The 17,067-nt window shown below is 41.1% G+C and overlaps 1 protein-coding gene and 1 pseudogene across 3 annotated transcripts in view; both read left to right on the top strand.

The window, feature by feature from the left end:
* Nucleotides 1-17,067, top strand: part of BMP2K (BMP2 inducible kinase) — a 271,543-nt gene that overhangs the window by 175,702 nt on the left and 78,774 nt on the right. For all 3 annotated transcript variants that reach the window (XM_073597989.1, XM_073597994.1, XM_073597982.1), the window contains exons 6-8: nt 1,436-1,517; nt 12,759-12,891; nt 15,216-15,319. In XM_073597989.1, the coding sequence (XP_073454090.1) occupies nt 1,436-1,517; nt 12,759-12,891; nt 15,216-15,319 (319 nt within the window). The remainder of the gene's footprint in view (nt 1-1,435; nt 1,518-12,758; nt 12,892-15,215; nt 15,320-17,067) is intronic.
* LOC141124382 (U2 spliceosomal RNA) lies at nt 2,941-3,032 on the top strand (annotated as a pseudogene).

The following is a 17,067-nucleotide window of genomic DNA, read 5'->3' as shown; positions in this document are numbered from 1 at the left end:
TACTAATTGACAGTGTTTAGGTTTGACCTCATATTAAATGGTTTTGGTAAATCTAGAGGAAAGTTGTACAAGAAAATTGTATAATGTATGGCCAGCCTAAAGCCTCGTACACACAATCGGATTGTTGGCCAACAAAGCGTCAGACTTTTGTCCGAAGGGCGTGTGCCAGGAACTTGTCTTGCATACAAATGGTACACAATTGTCACCCAACAAACACGAGCGTAGTGACGTACTACGTGGAATTTCAGCACTTGAGCTCCACCCTTTGGGCACCTTCTGCTAATGTCGTGTTTGGTGAGCATTGATTCTGAGCATGTGTGTTTGTACTTTGGACTTTTGTGTGACGGACTTGTTTACACATGAGACGAAAATCTGACAACAGAAAGTTTGCCAACAATTGTCTAATGGAGCATACTAACAGTCGGATTTTAGGCAAACAGTCTGTCATCCCGGATGAACATCCGATCTTGTGTACGAGGCTTAAGTCTCAACTTCCACTGCCACAGAAAGACTTGTAGTTCTCAATAGATCACTGCACTCATAGTCCATTGACCCTTCCCCCAGCCAAGTAAGGCTTCATGTACACGAGATGTTGTTTAACCTCTACTGAATGATTTAGCTTGACAGCTAGAAACCGACATCTAAAAACGTCAGTTTAGCCACATTTACATGCTGTGTTTAGCAACGTTTGCATCTAGAAGCGTTTTTGTTTATTAAAATGAAAAACGTCTGTAAAACGAAACCCTGCTAAATGCGTTTAGCAGTGTTTACAAGCTGTTACAGGATGTTACAAGCTGTCGGCAGGATGTCGAATGTTGGGCGACATTGGCCGGTCCAACATTCGGCTCGTGTATGGCTGACTTCTGTCAGACGAGCATGCAGGAAAACTAGCAGCCGACTGGCTTTCCATCAACGCTTTCAGACAATGGCTGAGAGCACTGACCGGAGTGTTCTGGCGGGGTGGGAGGGGTTTGTCCCCCTGTCAGAACACAATAGCTCAGCAGGAGAAATCGATGTGCTAACATTGGATCGTTAGTACAGTGACTTCGATCTGAGCTGTCATTGGGTATGTACTAGGTATAATATTACACCTATGATCAACTGATTGTGTTTTCAATGCTTTTGCAGATATATAGTATTTGCGTTCTTCTTTTTTTTTCTTTTTTTTTTCTTTTTTTTTTTTTTTTTTTTTCTGTGTGCAAAAGTTGGACTTGGGCTTTTTTTGGAATGTTTACTAAGGATGAAAAGTTGTCATGGTTTTAGCACTCATTGACCTTTATAAGGATCTTTATGAAGATTTGGAATTGTTTTTTTTCTTTTCTTAGGCAAACTGTAATATTCAGTCTACTGTAGCATTGGTTTACGTAAAATTTACCAGGTTTGATATGAATGTTACATTTTGTGAACTTTAATCATTTTTTTAATCCTTTTTTAGATATACCACTCTCTCATACAGAGCTCCAGAAATGATCAACCTTTATGGGGGAAAGAAGATTACAACAAAGGCAGATATCTGGGTAAGACGTAGATCATATTAATATAGATGAAGACCATTTGTTGCAATGACAGATCTGTAACTGCATCTACCAAGTCATGCTATTTTTATCATGACATTCACATTCCAGTGATTTATTCCATTTCTGCTTTTAACTTCAAGTATGTCCTTTTTGCAAATATCTTTCATTCTGACAAGGAACATGCTGAGGGTTTCATATACTCTGAGATATTGGTGACCAAGTAGTCCTTATCAGATGACAGCGCTCAGAAAAGAGGATTGTTGTCACACAAAAGAACAACAGTATTAAAACAAAAACAATCTGAAACTGCAAAAAAGTCATATGATATTTCCAGGCAGATTTCTCAACCAAGAAAAGCAAAAGAAAATGAAGTATGTTTGTCAGCAGCCTTTTCTCTGAAAGTAATATTGTATGTACCCAGTGAGAGCAATTTCAGCGCTATAAAAAAAAAAAAAAATCAGTTTATGTTGACACATTTCAGTTAGCTGCATAAATACAGTTAGAATGATGATAGAAAAGTTGATTTGGGGCTAAGAGCAATATTTATTTAGAGACCTTTTGAAAATCATATCTAGGAGCACTTGCAATGCAACTAAAATGTGACATGTGAATGTAAAAGTGAAGAAATGTCAGCAAACAAGATTCCCCGAAATGGTCCTATGGCAACGTTTCGGATCCACGCAGGGCTCCTTCGTCAGACAAGTGGCTAAGGGGCTCTGGGTGCCTCCGAAACTTTGCCGTATGTTTATCATGTGACCACAAAAATAAAGCTTTGGACCCTTTTGAGGAATTTTTGATGTACTTATGATATTTCTTCACTTTGATCGTCCATGGTTTCCAGCCTATGGTCATTACAGCACCCAACATTACTGAACAGCCATTTTCTTCAAAATGTGCATGGGGAACATTGTCTTTGAATTATGTGTAAACTCTCATGTGCAAAGTCACATAGAAACCCATTCCATGAGAAAAATTTGAATAGATATCATCTGGAGATTTTACAGTAGTCACATGGTTTCATGATGAAAACTGCCTTTGTCTGTTAATTCAGCATTAAAAAGACATGGTCACAAACGTAAAAAAATTGCAGGTAAAAGCACATTAAAATCAAGTACTCTAAATACTTCCAACATTTTCTTTTCTGTAAACAGTTTTTTTTTTTTTTTTTTATGGTTTTGCAATGTGCTTCTGAACTGAGGGAATTGACACTTAAGAAGGTCCACGCAGCTTCTTCCTCTTTGCTTGTCATAGCCCTCTTCTAGTCTGGAAGTGTCCTATTTACTTTCTGTGCTGGCCCATTTCATCTGCCCCTCCTTTATATAGCTGCTGGGGGAGAAGCGAAGAGGAATACTATAGCGTGTCACTTCAGTTGAGTCTACTGGGACTGCTGATATCACATCCAGGATGGCAATGCCCAGCAACAGTCGCTTCTCTGCCTTTTGGCTAAGATCAAGTGTAGTATCTGTTCTTATCAGTTACCAAGTGGTGGCGCTGTGCTACTGTCCCCGATCTACAGAGGTAGGTTAGGGGTGGCGATGGTTATGCAAATCCACTTGGTGTAATGGTAATCTGGACGGTTAGTTTTGGGGAGATTCCAAACCGGACCGCTTGATGAACTGAGGACCGTTAGTAGGTCTCCTTTAGAGAAAGACGGAAGGGTTACCTCCTGATGGGGATGGAGAGGCACTGGGTCTGGCCGGGTGTTCTCGGCCTTCTGGCTAAGATCAAGTGTGGTTCCTGTTCTTGTCAGTCTTTTGGGAAAGAGCACTGACCCCCCTCATCCTGGAGGGGGGTCGGTTAGTACTTCCTGAATTATATTAGGTGGGAATGGTGGGGGTGAGGGAGGAACCTTTTCCTCCTGGGTTGAATCTGGCTTCGGCTTGTCCCCAGTTGTAGGTAAGGCTCTCCTTAAGCTCTCTAAGTTCTGTCGCCTTCCTGGTGGGGATGGGGTTGCACCGGTCTGACTGGAGGGCCGGGTTCGAAAGAAGCCTGTGGTGTATGTACCCCTGAAGTGGCAGTCAAGGGGTGCCATAGTCTCACTTTGATGCAGGTCACTTTGACACCAAGGTCACTGTACCATCACACCTGCCTCTAGGGCCGAACCTTTTGGCTACATAGTACATAGTTACATATATAGTAGGTGAGGTTGAAAAAAGACACAAGTCCATCAAGTCCAACCTATGTGTGTGATTTTATGTCAGTATCATATTGTATATCCTTGTATGTTGTGGTCGTTCAGGTGCTTATCTAATAGTTTCTTGAAATTATCAATGCTCCCCGCTGAAACCACCTCCTGTGGAAGGGAATTCCACATACATGCCATTCTTACCGTAAAGAACCATCTATGCAGTTTAAGGTTAAACCTCTTTTCTTCTAATACCTAATGAGTGGCCACGTGTCTTATTAAACTCCCTTCCGCGGAAACGTTTTATCCCTATTGTGGGGTCACCAGTATGGTATTTGTAAATTGAAATCATACCCCCTCTCAAGCCTCTCTTCTCCAGAGAGAATAAGTTCAGTGCTCACAACCTTTCCTCATAACTAATATTCTCCAGTCCCTTTATTAGTTTTGTTGCCCTTGTCTACTCGCACCATTTCCAGCACATCCTTCCTGAGGACTTGGTGCCCAGAACTGGACAGCATACTCCAGGTGCGGCCGGACCAGAGTCTTGTAGAGTGGGAGAATTACCGCTTTATATCTTGAGTTAATCCCCTTTTTAATGCATGCCAATATTCTGTTTGCTTTGTGAGCAGCAGCTTGGCATTGCATGCCATTGCTGAGCCTATCATCTACTGAGACCCCCAGGTCCTTTTCCATCCTTGATTCCACCAGTGGTTCTCCCCCCAGTAGGTAGATTGCATTCATATTTTTGCCACCCAAATGCATTATTTTACATTTTTCCACATTAAACCTCATTTTCCTTGTAGTTGCCCTTCCCATTAATTTGTTCAGATCTACTTGCAAGGTTTCCGCATCCTGCAGAGAAGTTATTGCCCTGCTTAGCTTAGTATTGGCCGCAAATACAGAGATTGAGCTGCTCACCCCATCCTCCAGGTCGTTTATGAATACATTAAATAGGATTGGTCCCAGGACAGAACCCTGGGGGACCCCACATCCCACCCCTGACCATTCCGAGTCCTCCCTATTTATTACTACCCTCTGAACTCACCCTTGTAGCCAGTTTTTACTCATGTACTCGCCCTATGGTCCATGCCAACTGACCTTACTTTGTACAGGAAACATTTATGGGGAACTGTGTCAAATGCTTTTGCAAAATCCAGATACACCATGTCTACCGGCCTTCCTTTATCTAGATGGCAACTCACCTCCTCATAGAAAGTTAATAGTTTGGTTTGGCAAGAAAGATTCTTCATGAATCAATGCTGATTACTGCTAATGATACTGTTTTCTTTCTTTCTATATTCTGTATGGGTTTAAAATGGTCTAGGACCAGAGGTTTTTTTTTTTTATTCCTGGCCAAAGGGCCGGCTATTGTTTTACACAATGGCATTTTTTACTTCCTGTCGTCACTTCCTTCACCACTTATTTTTGTGTGTTTGTTGTGTCACTTTCTCCTTGTTTGTTGATGTATACTTTTTCACGTTTGACTGGTAGGTTGTAGGTCTTCGGGCCTGCCCTGAACGTCTTGGGAGGGGGTGGACATGGCATTCTGGCTTTGTCGGCCCTCTCTCATGGGGTCTCCCTTCGGGGGAGCCCTACCTAGTACTTGGGTTAGTCTGTCTCGGCAAACCTTCCAAAGAATGGGGTCTGTCTGGTTTCGGCCAGATGGACCAAGTGAGGTACCCCAGTCCCCGTCTGGAGCCTAGCGCCCCGGGAGATCAGGGATAAGGTCCTTCTCCTTTAGATGACTATGTGTACACCCTGTGCACGTTTTGTGTGTCACATTTTTTTTTTTTGCACCAGGTGGAGTTTTTGGAGTGTGTTCACACACCACTGTCTTTAAAAAAATAAAAATAAATTGCCTGTTCGCTCCATTCAGGGAACACTCGAAATAGCAGGGTGTTTGGCGGGTGTTCGCCCTGCCGAACGTCCTGCAATGCACTGCACGCGGCACATTTTGCCCAATCAGGGTGCCGTAAAAGCTGGTTATTAAGGAGGGGGCCCAGGAAGCCGGCTGCAGCATCCTTAACAACCGATAGGTGGTCCGCTGTCAATGGCCTTCCCCGCTGACAGCTGAATAAAAAAAAAACATTTGCGGGTACAAATGGTAAAAAAAAAAAAAAAAAAAAAAAAAAAAAAACGCCATAGGGGCGCCCATTCATCCCAAAGTACCTTGTCCCCATGTTGATAGGGACAAGGGTCTCTTCCCCACAACCCTGGGCTGTGGTTGTGGGGGTCTACAGGCTGGGGGTTTATCGGAATTTGAAAGGCCCCTTTAGCAAGGGGGCCCCCAGATCCTACCCCCCTTTTATGTAAATGAGTATGGGGTACCAAAAAAGTGTCAAGAAGTAATAAAAACAGAGACCGTTTTTGACAAATCCTTAATTTTAAAAAGAATAAAAAAACAGTGTCCTCCCCCCCATGTGAATCTATCATCAACTACGACGCCGCCGTACCCAAAAACAGAAAAAAAAATCTCCACCCCTGTGAAGGCAAACTGCATGGCTGGATTGCCCTTTGCCAGTTCTTATATAGGTAAGGGCGGGGCCACCTAGTGACGTCACCTGGTGGCACCACCTCCCTTGTGGCGTTGCCTACCGGGTCATGGTGGCTCAGTGATGTCACTAGGTGGTGGTGCCACCTGGTGACGTCACCGGGTGGCCCGCCCTAACCTATATAAGAACTGTCAAACGACAATCCAGTCATTTGGTTTGCATTCAGGGGGGGCAGAGCTTTTTTTGTTGCTTTTTCTGGTCGGGGGAGCAGCAGGCGTCATGATTGACGATGGATCTACAGCGGGGAAACTGTGTTTTAATTTTTAATAAAGGAATGGTCAAAAACTGGTCTACTGTTTTTATTTATTTTTACACTTTTTTGGTGAATAGGTAGGGGTAGGCGCTTGCTTAACACCCCCCCCCCCCCTCCTGACCTGCAAGGCTGAATGATCGCATAAGGATCTGTTACGGATTTTGGGGGATCATACCAGACGCTTAAAAAAAAATAAATGTTTACATAGCCGGGTGCTGGCGATTGCAACCGGAGTCAATTTAAATGTGATTTGATTCGTCTTTTTTTTTACTTTAGAAATGTCAGTTTTGCCTCAGCAGGTTCTATACACGGTAGAGATGTGCCACTTTACAGGCAGACTAGGACCCCCCAAGAACTATATTTAAAGCAATTTTCCATTTTTATTCTTTCACTTTAAACATCATTAAAATCATTGCTCCTGAAAACCTGATAGTTTTAAAAAAAATGTTTGTATTGATACAGGTTACCCAGGGCAGTACCTGGGACCCCATACCTCTTTTATGGTCAATTACTTACATATAAACCTTCAAAATCGGCACTTTGATTTCTCATGTTCGGCTCCCATAGACTTCAATGGAGTTTGCGGTTCTGGCCATGACTTTTCCCCTGTTTGGGAGTTCTGCTGTGAACCAAGCAGGAAAAGTTCGGCCCATCTCTAGTTATAATCCATCTCCACTCTATCAAAAAAAAAAAAAAAGTTTTGCCTTTAGTTACACTTTAACAGCCTGAGACAGAACCATGAACCAGATCCTGTGATGGCTTTTAGAAGGGAGCTGTAATTGGCTGGCTGCATGGTTGTGCCCACAGCTCTGTCATATGCCAATTCTAGCTGCTGAATTTGCACAAAAAGGAACCATGTGATTTGCATATGCATTAACAATATATTGACAAACAGCACCCCAACAAGCCTCATGCTGTGATTCCTAGACACAACCAAGGACTCAGCCATGGCAGGATAACTGCATGAAAAGCAACACTGTCCTGGGCAGTCGGTAAGTATGTTGTGTAGAGGTCGACCGATATGGGTTTTTCTTTGGCCGATGCCGATATTTAGAAAGCGCGGCGGCCGATATAGGATGCCGATTTTTTTTTTTTTCCCCTTCATCTCATAAAATCTAACAGTTAGACCCCTTTCACAATGGGGCGTTTTTGCAGGCGCTTTTGGGCTAAAAATAGTGCCTGCAAAACGGCTCCCCTGCAGTCTGTGTGAAAGCCCGAGTGCTTTCACACTGAGGCGATGCGCTGGCAGGATGTTAAAAAAGTCCTGCAAGCAGCATCTTTGGAGAGGTGTATACCGCTCCTCCACCATTCCTGCCCATTGAAATGAATGCGCACCGCTGCCGAAGCGACTGCAAAGTGATTCGGCAGCTGCACTTCCTCGGGCATTAGCTGGGTTATAAGCGCCCCGCTAGCAGCCGAATAGCGCTGCTAAATTGCGGTAAAGCGCCACTAAAACTAGCAGCGTTTTACTGTCAACGCCTGCCTGCTCCAGTGTGAAAGCAACCTTAAGTAATAAGTGATACAGAAAATTTCTTACATTTAAACAGGTAATCAAAACTTTTGGACAACAAAAAAAAATGGGCTAACTTTACTGCTTAGTTTTTTTTTTAATTGATTAGTTTATTTTTTCCCCAAAAAATTGTGTTTGAAAGACCGCTGCGTAAATACCGTGTGACATAAAATATTGCAGCAACTGCTATTTTATTCCCTAGGGTCTCTGCTAAAAAAAATATATACAATTTTTGGGGATTCTAAGTGATTTTCTAGCAGAAAATACAGGATTTTTACTTGTAAGCAACAAACAAACTGAGAACTCCTACACACAGAGTTCAGTTCTTTGACAAGTGGAAACATTGTATCTTTTTAGTTTCTTTTATCAGACTTGGCAGGCTTCCCAGAGAGGATAGAAGTCTCCACAGAAGACTTCAGGCAACTTGCATTGACTTCTATTAGGCCCCTTTCACACTGGGGCGGTAGGGGGCGCCGGCGGTAAAACAGCGCTATTTTTAAAAAGGGTTAAATCCACTCGTATAGCGCGGCTATAGCAGCGGTATTGCCGCGGTATAGCCGCGCTGTCCCATTGATTTCAATGGGCAGGAGCAGTTTAGGAGCGGTGAATACACCGCTCCTTCACCGCTCCAAAGATGCGGCTGACAGGAGATATTTTCTTCTCCTGCCAGCGCACCGCTTCCGTGTGAAAGCCCTTGGGCTTTCACACTGAACAAACAGCGGAGGCTGTTTTGGGGCGGTTTGCAGGCGGTATTTTTAGCGCAATAGCGCCTGCAAACCGCCCCAGTGTGAAAGGGGCCTTACAGAAGTCATTTGCAAGTCGCGCTAAAGTTATAATCGGCCTTTTTTATCAGCACAATCGGCCGATGCCGATTAATTAAAAAACGCCAAATATCGGCCGATATATCGGTCAACCTCTAATGTTGTGTATGTCCACCCCTTCCCCTGCAAAAGTTTTTTGTTGCCTCAATCTGTGTAGTCTAGGATTGTTTGTATGTGTGTTTGGACACCTTAGTCTTCCTCTGTATCCTGCACTAAAAATAAATAGGCAGCACTCCAGGCAGCTAACTTTTCAAGCTTCATATATTTGTGAAAGGAAGCATCGTATAAAGACATAACAATATGTTGTAGTACGTGCACAAGGTCTACCCACAGTTCCTCTATCTGGACAAAGGCAAACTCTGAGCTACAAGTATCGTATACATTTTCATTAGAACAGGGAGAAGATCCAGGCTAAAAGTACAACAATTAACAAGCTTTAATTCACATGGATAGATATATCTGTATCATGCTCCTAGCACATGCACATTACTTCAGTGGTGGCATTGATACAGGGAGATGCCCCTCCAGTACACATGGCTCTTCCAGCAATTTTATATCGGCAGCGTATGAGCATTGGGCAACAGTGTCCAGTCTGCAGTATATGTGCATTAACCCATCAATTACTAGTCTGTAGTGTATGTACATTAGCCTCTGAGTGATCTGCCATCACAGAAGAAGCATTAGCCCCTGAGCCCCCCAGCCCTAACCCCTCATTGAACTGTATGCAGTGCACGTGATCTGCTTTGATTTTGCGACAAGAGCCTCCAGGTGCCTCATGCAGGCAGCCTATGTGGGTTGCAGTGGATGTACATACACTGTCTGCTTTCGGGGACACTCACTTGCATCCACGCTTCTGTCACATTAGGACCTTACGGCTACTACATAGACTTACAGGGGCTGCCTGTACGCAGCACCTGCCAGTTCCAGGCACATAAAGAAGCAGGAGTTCATGGTGTACAGACCTTAGCGTCTGTGTAAATGAGGCCACAGTGGGCCCATTCTCTAAACACTGATTTTGACTTCTAGTCCTTCTCTGTAAAACCCTCTATGTGAAGAGATCAGCTCCCATCTTGCTTCTTTATAATTACGGTTTTGTAAATGAGTGCAAAGTGGCATTTCTCCACCCGTCATTCACCTGTATGGCTTTAACCATATTTATAGTGATTTTGCTGCTAATAATTTAAAGATGAGTAAACACCATTTGTGGGTCAAAGTATTAACTGTTCTACCCAATCTCAAATCCTCCACATTCCTCTCCTGCACATAATGCCTACTGTCATATGTTTTACACTTTTCTCCTGCATATACTGCTCCCTGTGACTTCGCTACATACTGCCCATTGTATTACCCTCCGCACCCCTCTTCTGCACATACTGTCCACTGTGAAACCCTCTGTACTCTTCTACTACATCTGTTTTCCCCTTTTGTAACACCCCATGCACTCGGTTTCCCTCATACCATTACCACTCCTCTTCTACAAATACTGCCTGTTCTCATACACTGACCACTCTCTCCTCCTGCATATATTATCCCTGGCATTCCCCCTACATACTTCTCTTCTGTGCATATTGCCTCTCACAATCTGCAGTCCTTGTTTGTACATACTTCCCACTCTCAACCCTCCATATTTCTCTCCTGCACATACTGACTGCTGTCATAACCTCCTCACTCCTCCTACACATATTGCCAGCTGTCATAACCTCTGCACGCCTCTCCTGCGCATACTGCACTTCCCTCTGTCATACCCACTGCACACCTTTCTTGCGCACACTTCCTCCTGTTGTACTCTTCACATGCTGCTTGCTGCTATACCCTTTGCGTGCCTCACCTGCACATACTGCCTGCACTTCTTTATCTTTGTTAGATCACCAACCTTTCCCACTATGGAATGGGTACACTTTTGTTAGTATGTATAAAGCAGTGAATTCACCAGTCGTTTACTGCAGGTGATTCAATCACTGTAATTCAAACATGCTTAGTCAACCTTGCAGGCTAGTCTAATAATGCAATGCATATAAAAAAAAAGAGTAAAATATTGCAACAAGAACAGAATACTTCAATGCAATGATTCACACCGTTTTGCACTCTCCTAGTTTTATTTTATTTTTTCCTCGAAGTGTGGTGTACTGAAATCAAGCTTATTTGGATTTTCGCAGTGTGTATTGCCATACATGGTAAATGCTATATTTGAGTACTGTGTTAGCCTGGCACAGCTTCTTGTACAGCTGGACCAAATCCTATTGCGACCATCAAGTTTCCAAACAAAGGCTGGTTACACATGGCCCTGCAAAATGATCATAAAATCTATAGAGCAACTGTTTTTTTTCCACATTGAATGTGCTTTTTATTTATTTATTTCAATTTATTCAGCTCAACAGATCCTCATAATAACACAATATCCTGCTTCTTCATTATACTGGTGTTTTTTCATATCTGATTTTACAAATATATATATATATATATATATATATATATATATATATATATATATATATATATATATATATATATGTATAATATGATATCATTTTTATCAGCCCTGAAAAAAGGATAATAATCACTTGCACTGGGGCAGTGTCTGCACTGCAAAGGTAATAAAGCAGAGGGCTCTCCCCCACACTCCGATAGTGGACTGTCTGTTGGCATCATCACAATCAATACAGGGCTAGACCGCTGACTGCTGCATTGTGGGGGAGAAAAAGCTGTGGGGCTGAGTGGAGGATTGGGTGACGATTTTGCGTCCACTTCCCATGAAATTCGGACTGATAAGACATTTTTTTTTTTTTTTTTAAATGATGAACAAGATAGGTGAAGGTTTTTGTTATTTGAGACATGTTCTCAAGAATGACTGATGCCAGGATTAAGCTTTAGTTGATTGGACCGTGGCAAAAAAAAAAAGCCGAAACATTTCCCTACACAACCTATCCCACTCCCAGTTAGCATCAGTTTTTTTTGCCAGTGCCCTTAGCTGATGGACATTTTCTCTTCTCCCTACTGAGAGAATCTTACCTCCTTACTATAGAGGTTTTTCACTCTCTGATAATGTTCCATCAAGATGATTCTTCTGTCAAGATTCCTGCTGCACCATAGCCACTGCGTCTTCTTTTGCAGCCTTAAGATCAGTTGTCTCCTCGGCAATACCTTGTTGGACTGTATCCAGACCCAGCCAGATGAAAGAACCAGGGCTAACATGCACTGGATCCTGCTGTAGGCACTCCCCTTGGTACAATGGTACATAGCTACCCGTGGAGTTATCCGCAGAGTGATTTACAAGTCTGGGGCCATGGTCTGAACCCTGTCCCTAAAGACCCCAGCGGGGTATGCCCATGAGGGAGGGAGAAACCAGAATAGGGTATTTCCCTATTGATCCCGTCTACAGAAGTTTTGGAAACTAACTAAAAAGTGATTTTACTGGAGGGAAAAAAACTTTTAACCATGCGTGCATCTTTCTACTTTTCTGCGACTAGGCGTAAAGTGTAAATAAACTCTAATATTGAACTTCTCATTTTGTTTCCCCTTTTCGTCTGTTATACCATTGAAAGTGTTTGTTATATCTGTTTGATAAGTGTTAAAAAAATTTGCTAATCATGTCAGAGATTCAGCATTGCATGTGTCCAGTGTAAACTTCCTGTGTTATCTCAAGGAAGGTAATTAGCTCTCAGAAATACTTCTCATGGAAATACAGTATGATTAGCCTTTATGTTGTGGAGTTGGGAGAGTAGGTATGTCTGAGTAGTTCTGGTAAAACTGAGCACGGCTGAAAATACTCGGTACACAAAAATGTGTTGTCAGCCCACAGCAAGATTTTGCAGCTGAGTGCAGATCAATGGGTATTTGTTTGATGTTGCAGGTTGTTGTTTATTATTATTTTATTTTATCCTAATATACATTTTTTTTTAAAATCGCTTATTTACAAACTGTACCTATCTGATATTCGTCTAGATGAAACGTTTGCATTACTCTGTGCTTTCTGCTTCCAGGCTCTCGGCTGCTTATTGTACAAGCTATGTTTTTTCACCCTTCCATTTGGAGAAAGTCAGGTTGCCATATGTGATGGAAGCTTCACCATCCCTGATAATTCTCGATATGACCACAGATTGCATTGTTTAATTAGTAAGTACCTGTTTAAAAATATAAACAGTTACTATTTTCTAGCTACTCGCACGTGGTGAAAAAGAATAACTCCATAATAGTATATTAAATGTGCTACGCCTAATAACTTAGTGATATGTGATCAAATTCAAAACATTACAGTAATAGATAAAACATGACATAACACTGTGGTGAAAAATAGTGTTCAGTTCACTCAATCCAGCAAATCTTCCAAAATATGTGAAGAACTGTCCCCCCAAAGCAGCAAGCATTCACTGACCGCCAGAGGTGTCTGCTTACCTTCAATATAGGCCTTCTCAAAAAAGGTCAAATATGCATTTAAAAAAACCATCAGAATTCAGGTAAGTATCAGAAGTCTTCCAAACCACACAGTGCTTTGGCCCAGATCAGTTATCTCTTAAAGGTCAGCTTATGGGTCAAACAGCCAGTCCAGTCCAAAGGAAATAATCCCACATATCAGTTTGAAGGGCATCTATAGTGTTTTCTGTATAAATGAATTCAATAAAATTCACAATAAAAGTAGATATCCATAATGACGAAACATGATGGATGGAGCTTGGTGTTCTAATTGAGAGGTATTGCTGTGACTGTGTGAAGTGACCTGCACTTTCAATGTGTATCATCCATTACATTAACAACAAGTGCTGTACCACAAAGAATTGTACATACAAGTGATCTGCTTTTTTAATGTGAGTTTTTTTACCATATTTATCGTTTTATAACACACACAGGTGTATAACACACACCCCAATTTTAGGCTCAGTGTCCTCTGCAGCCTCTAAATTGCCCATCAATGCACCCTGCTCAGTGCCCATCTGCAGCCATTAAATTGACCAACAATGCAGCCTGTTCAGTGCCCATCTGCAGCCTATAAATTGACCAACAATGCAGCCTGTTCAGTGCCCATCTGCAGCCTCACCTTTCCCATTATTGCAGCCTCGCCAGTGTGGGATTATCCCTGCTGTCTCCGAGGGGAGAGGAGGCGTGAGCGCCGCTGAATTACACAGAGCCACAATCTCCTGTGTACCCAGCGCTCCGTCACTCACAGCCACGCCTTCTGGCCCTGCTCATATGATAGACAGAACAGTGGCCCAATGCGGGGCCAGGAGGCATGGCTGTGAGTGACGGAGCACCGGGTACACAGGAGCTCTATGTAATTCAACGGCGCTCGCTCCTCCTCTTCCCTCAGAGACAGCAGGGATCGGTGTATAACATGCACCCACAATTTTCCCCTGATTTTTAAAGGGAAAAAAGTGTGTGTTATATGCCGATAAATACGGTATTTATTTATTTGTATTGAATAAAATTTATATGGAGAACACTATGGCTGTTTCTCTTTTCCCTTTTGATCTAATATGTGGGATTAATTCTGCAGCTCCCCATTGAAATAAATGGAAAACACATCAACAACTCAAATCAATTGCGTTTTGGATGTGTTTTTTGAGTCACATGTCCATGTTTCACAGGTGCCTGCTGGAAGGCAGGCAGCCAGGAAATGGTCTAACAGTTAAAGAGCAGAACACTGATGAGGTCATCTCATTGCTCACTTTTTCCCCTCCAATCAGCATGTTTCTTGTCAACCCATTTGCATGCAACACAGTTAAATGACTACAAGTGCTGCTCCACTCTCTCCCAGCCTGGTGCTGCTAAGGGTTTGCAAGAGACAAATCAAATTTGGTTCTTAAACTATTTGATCAAAAAAATATAGATATAACAATAATGGTTTATTGCTAAAAACCTAGCTACTTTATTTGTAATATTTTATATCTCCCTGGCATTTAGCTAAAGTAGCAAAGACCATCTATTTTTTTTTATAGGAAACATTGTGTTGGTTTAATGCAGTGATTTAGCATTGTATTTAACATAATAAAATTTATAGTGGGATTAATATACTTTACTCGTTTAATAATTTATAAGCTTTTTGTAACTGTGCTAGTTAGGGTAAGTCCTGGCACCATTTCCATTTGTGGACTGCCAGAGGTCCACATATCCCATGTGGAAATTCTTCCACTCTATTAATATATGCTGCCAGTAAATGTTTAGAAGCAATAAAAAGTTAGACATGCATTGCTTGAGCCACAAAATAAACAGAATTTCAGACCTAGTTCTTGTCTGGAAGACATTTAGATATATTTCACAAATGTACCATTTATACAGAAAACTAACTTCTAAGATCATTATCATTACATTCTGTTTTGTGAAATAATCTAAAGCTGAATTTGCATATTTTTTCTGTCTGATGGCGACCTAGATTGCCTGAAATGTGCTGCCTTTATGTTTGGTATTAATGTTGACCTTTCTACTGTGTTAACTTTTGTTTTCAGGGTATATGTTGGAACCTGATCAGGAACGAAGACCTGACATATACCAAGTGTCGTACCTTGCCTTTAAGCTGGCCAAAAGAGACTGTCCATTACCTAATGTATATGTGAGTATTGCAAACTAAGTTGCAGTTTCTCTCTAAATATTTCTAATAGACCAAGAAAACAAAAATGTAAAACAATACACATAAATGAGACATCTTTTGGAGTATGGAGAGCAGAGCCAGTACTCTTGCAATTCTACTCAATAATACGTTGGTAGAAAAGTCGATTACCTCAATTTCTCCATACTTAAATAAATATTATATTTTTCAAAAGTGCTATTCAGAATGTACCTTTACAAAATAACGCATAATACAATTATTTATGATTGGATTGGATTAATGGCTCAAATGGAAACATATATGCTCACCTTCGTTCATATTACCTCCCTTTAGGGGATATTAAAACCTAAAGCCTAATTCAAAATTGCTTTATCATACTACAGCTGCAACTAACGATTATTTTGATAATCGATTGGTTGGCCGTTTTATTTCGATTAATCGGTTAATAACTTTAAAAAAAGTGTGGCGTATAATTTAGTTAATATGTAAAGCTTAAAAAAAAAGGGCAATGTATTTTTAAATGTCTCTATGCAGTGGTAAATATAAATAACCAACTACATGGTTAGGGAGAAAAACCTCTAATCCACTCTGAGAATAACAGACAGAAGAGATATACTGTATATACTATTAGAGGTTGAATCAGACTCTGAGATCAAATTTTTTATTTAAAGAAAAAAAAATGTAAGACTGTTTTGCCGATTTTCAGCCAGAACTGTAATGTGTTATATGCTGGCCATACAAAAACAATGTCTTCCTTCAAAAAAAAAATGTAATTTTAAGAACGTTCGTTCAATTTTCGAATCATTAGTGGGGTCAAATCGGCGTTCGTTTTTGACCACAGTGATGGGAGCAGAATAGAAAACTTTTTGGTCAAAGGAATTTTCAGACAGTGTGTGTGTGTGTGGTTTTCGTTCAGAAATTACTTCCATTTCAAAACTGAATGTTAAGCAAGTGAAATTTTCAAACGACATTCTTTCATTCAGCGAATGTTACAAAGATTTTTCATATGCATATTCTCATCAGAAAATCGATACATGTATGGCCAGCATGAGGCTTGATTCACACCTAATGCAGTTTGCTTTTGATCAGTTTCCTCAGTGCTTTTTTGCTGTGTGTTTGAATTTTTGCACGCGCGATTTTGCTGAGATTGGCGTTTTGCATTTTTGTGCTTTTTTTAATTAAGTTGTTATTATAATAAAAAACGCAAATTGCAGCAAAAATGCACTACATGCTTTTCTGCAGCTTCCATTGAAGTATATCGAACCAAAAAAAAAAGAGAAAGAAAGAAAAAAAAGTCCTGGATACTTTCCAAATACGCAGCGGCTGAAAAAAGCATAGATGTGAACGTGTCCCATAGGAAACCATGTTAAATGAACTGTAGTGCGTTTGTGCAAAAAGCACCAAAAAAACACATTGGGGTGAACCAGCAGCAGCATGTTTTTTTTTTGTATCATCTGTCATCATGGGGTTAAAAAACCCCTAAAATTAGCCCTTTATAGTATAAAAAGAGCAGATAATCGCTACTATAAGGGGTTCATTTATACTGTGAAACAGTGAAGGCAATAATATATATTACTTATATCATATATATATATATATATATATATATATATATATATATATATATATATAATACATACACCCAGAAGTAGGATATATGGGCATTTTAACTAGGAGTCAGACATGAAGCTATATGAAGGGTAGAAGGTAGATTTAAATATTTTATATTAAAGTAGTACTAAAAGCTGATA

The sequence above is a fragment of the Aquarana catesbeiana genome, linkage group LG01, assembly GCF_042186555.1.
Source record: "Aquarana catesbeiana isolate 2022-GZ linkage group LG01, ASM4218655v1, whole genome shotgun sequence".
Lineage (NCBI taxonomy): Eukaryota > Metazoa > Chordata > Amphibia > Anura > Ranidae > Aquarana > Aquarana catesbeiana.
This window is presented reverse-complemented; position numbering and strand designations above follow the sequence as displayed.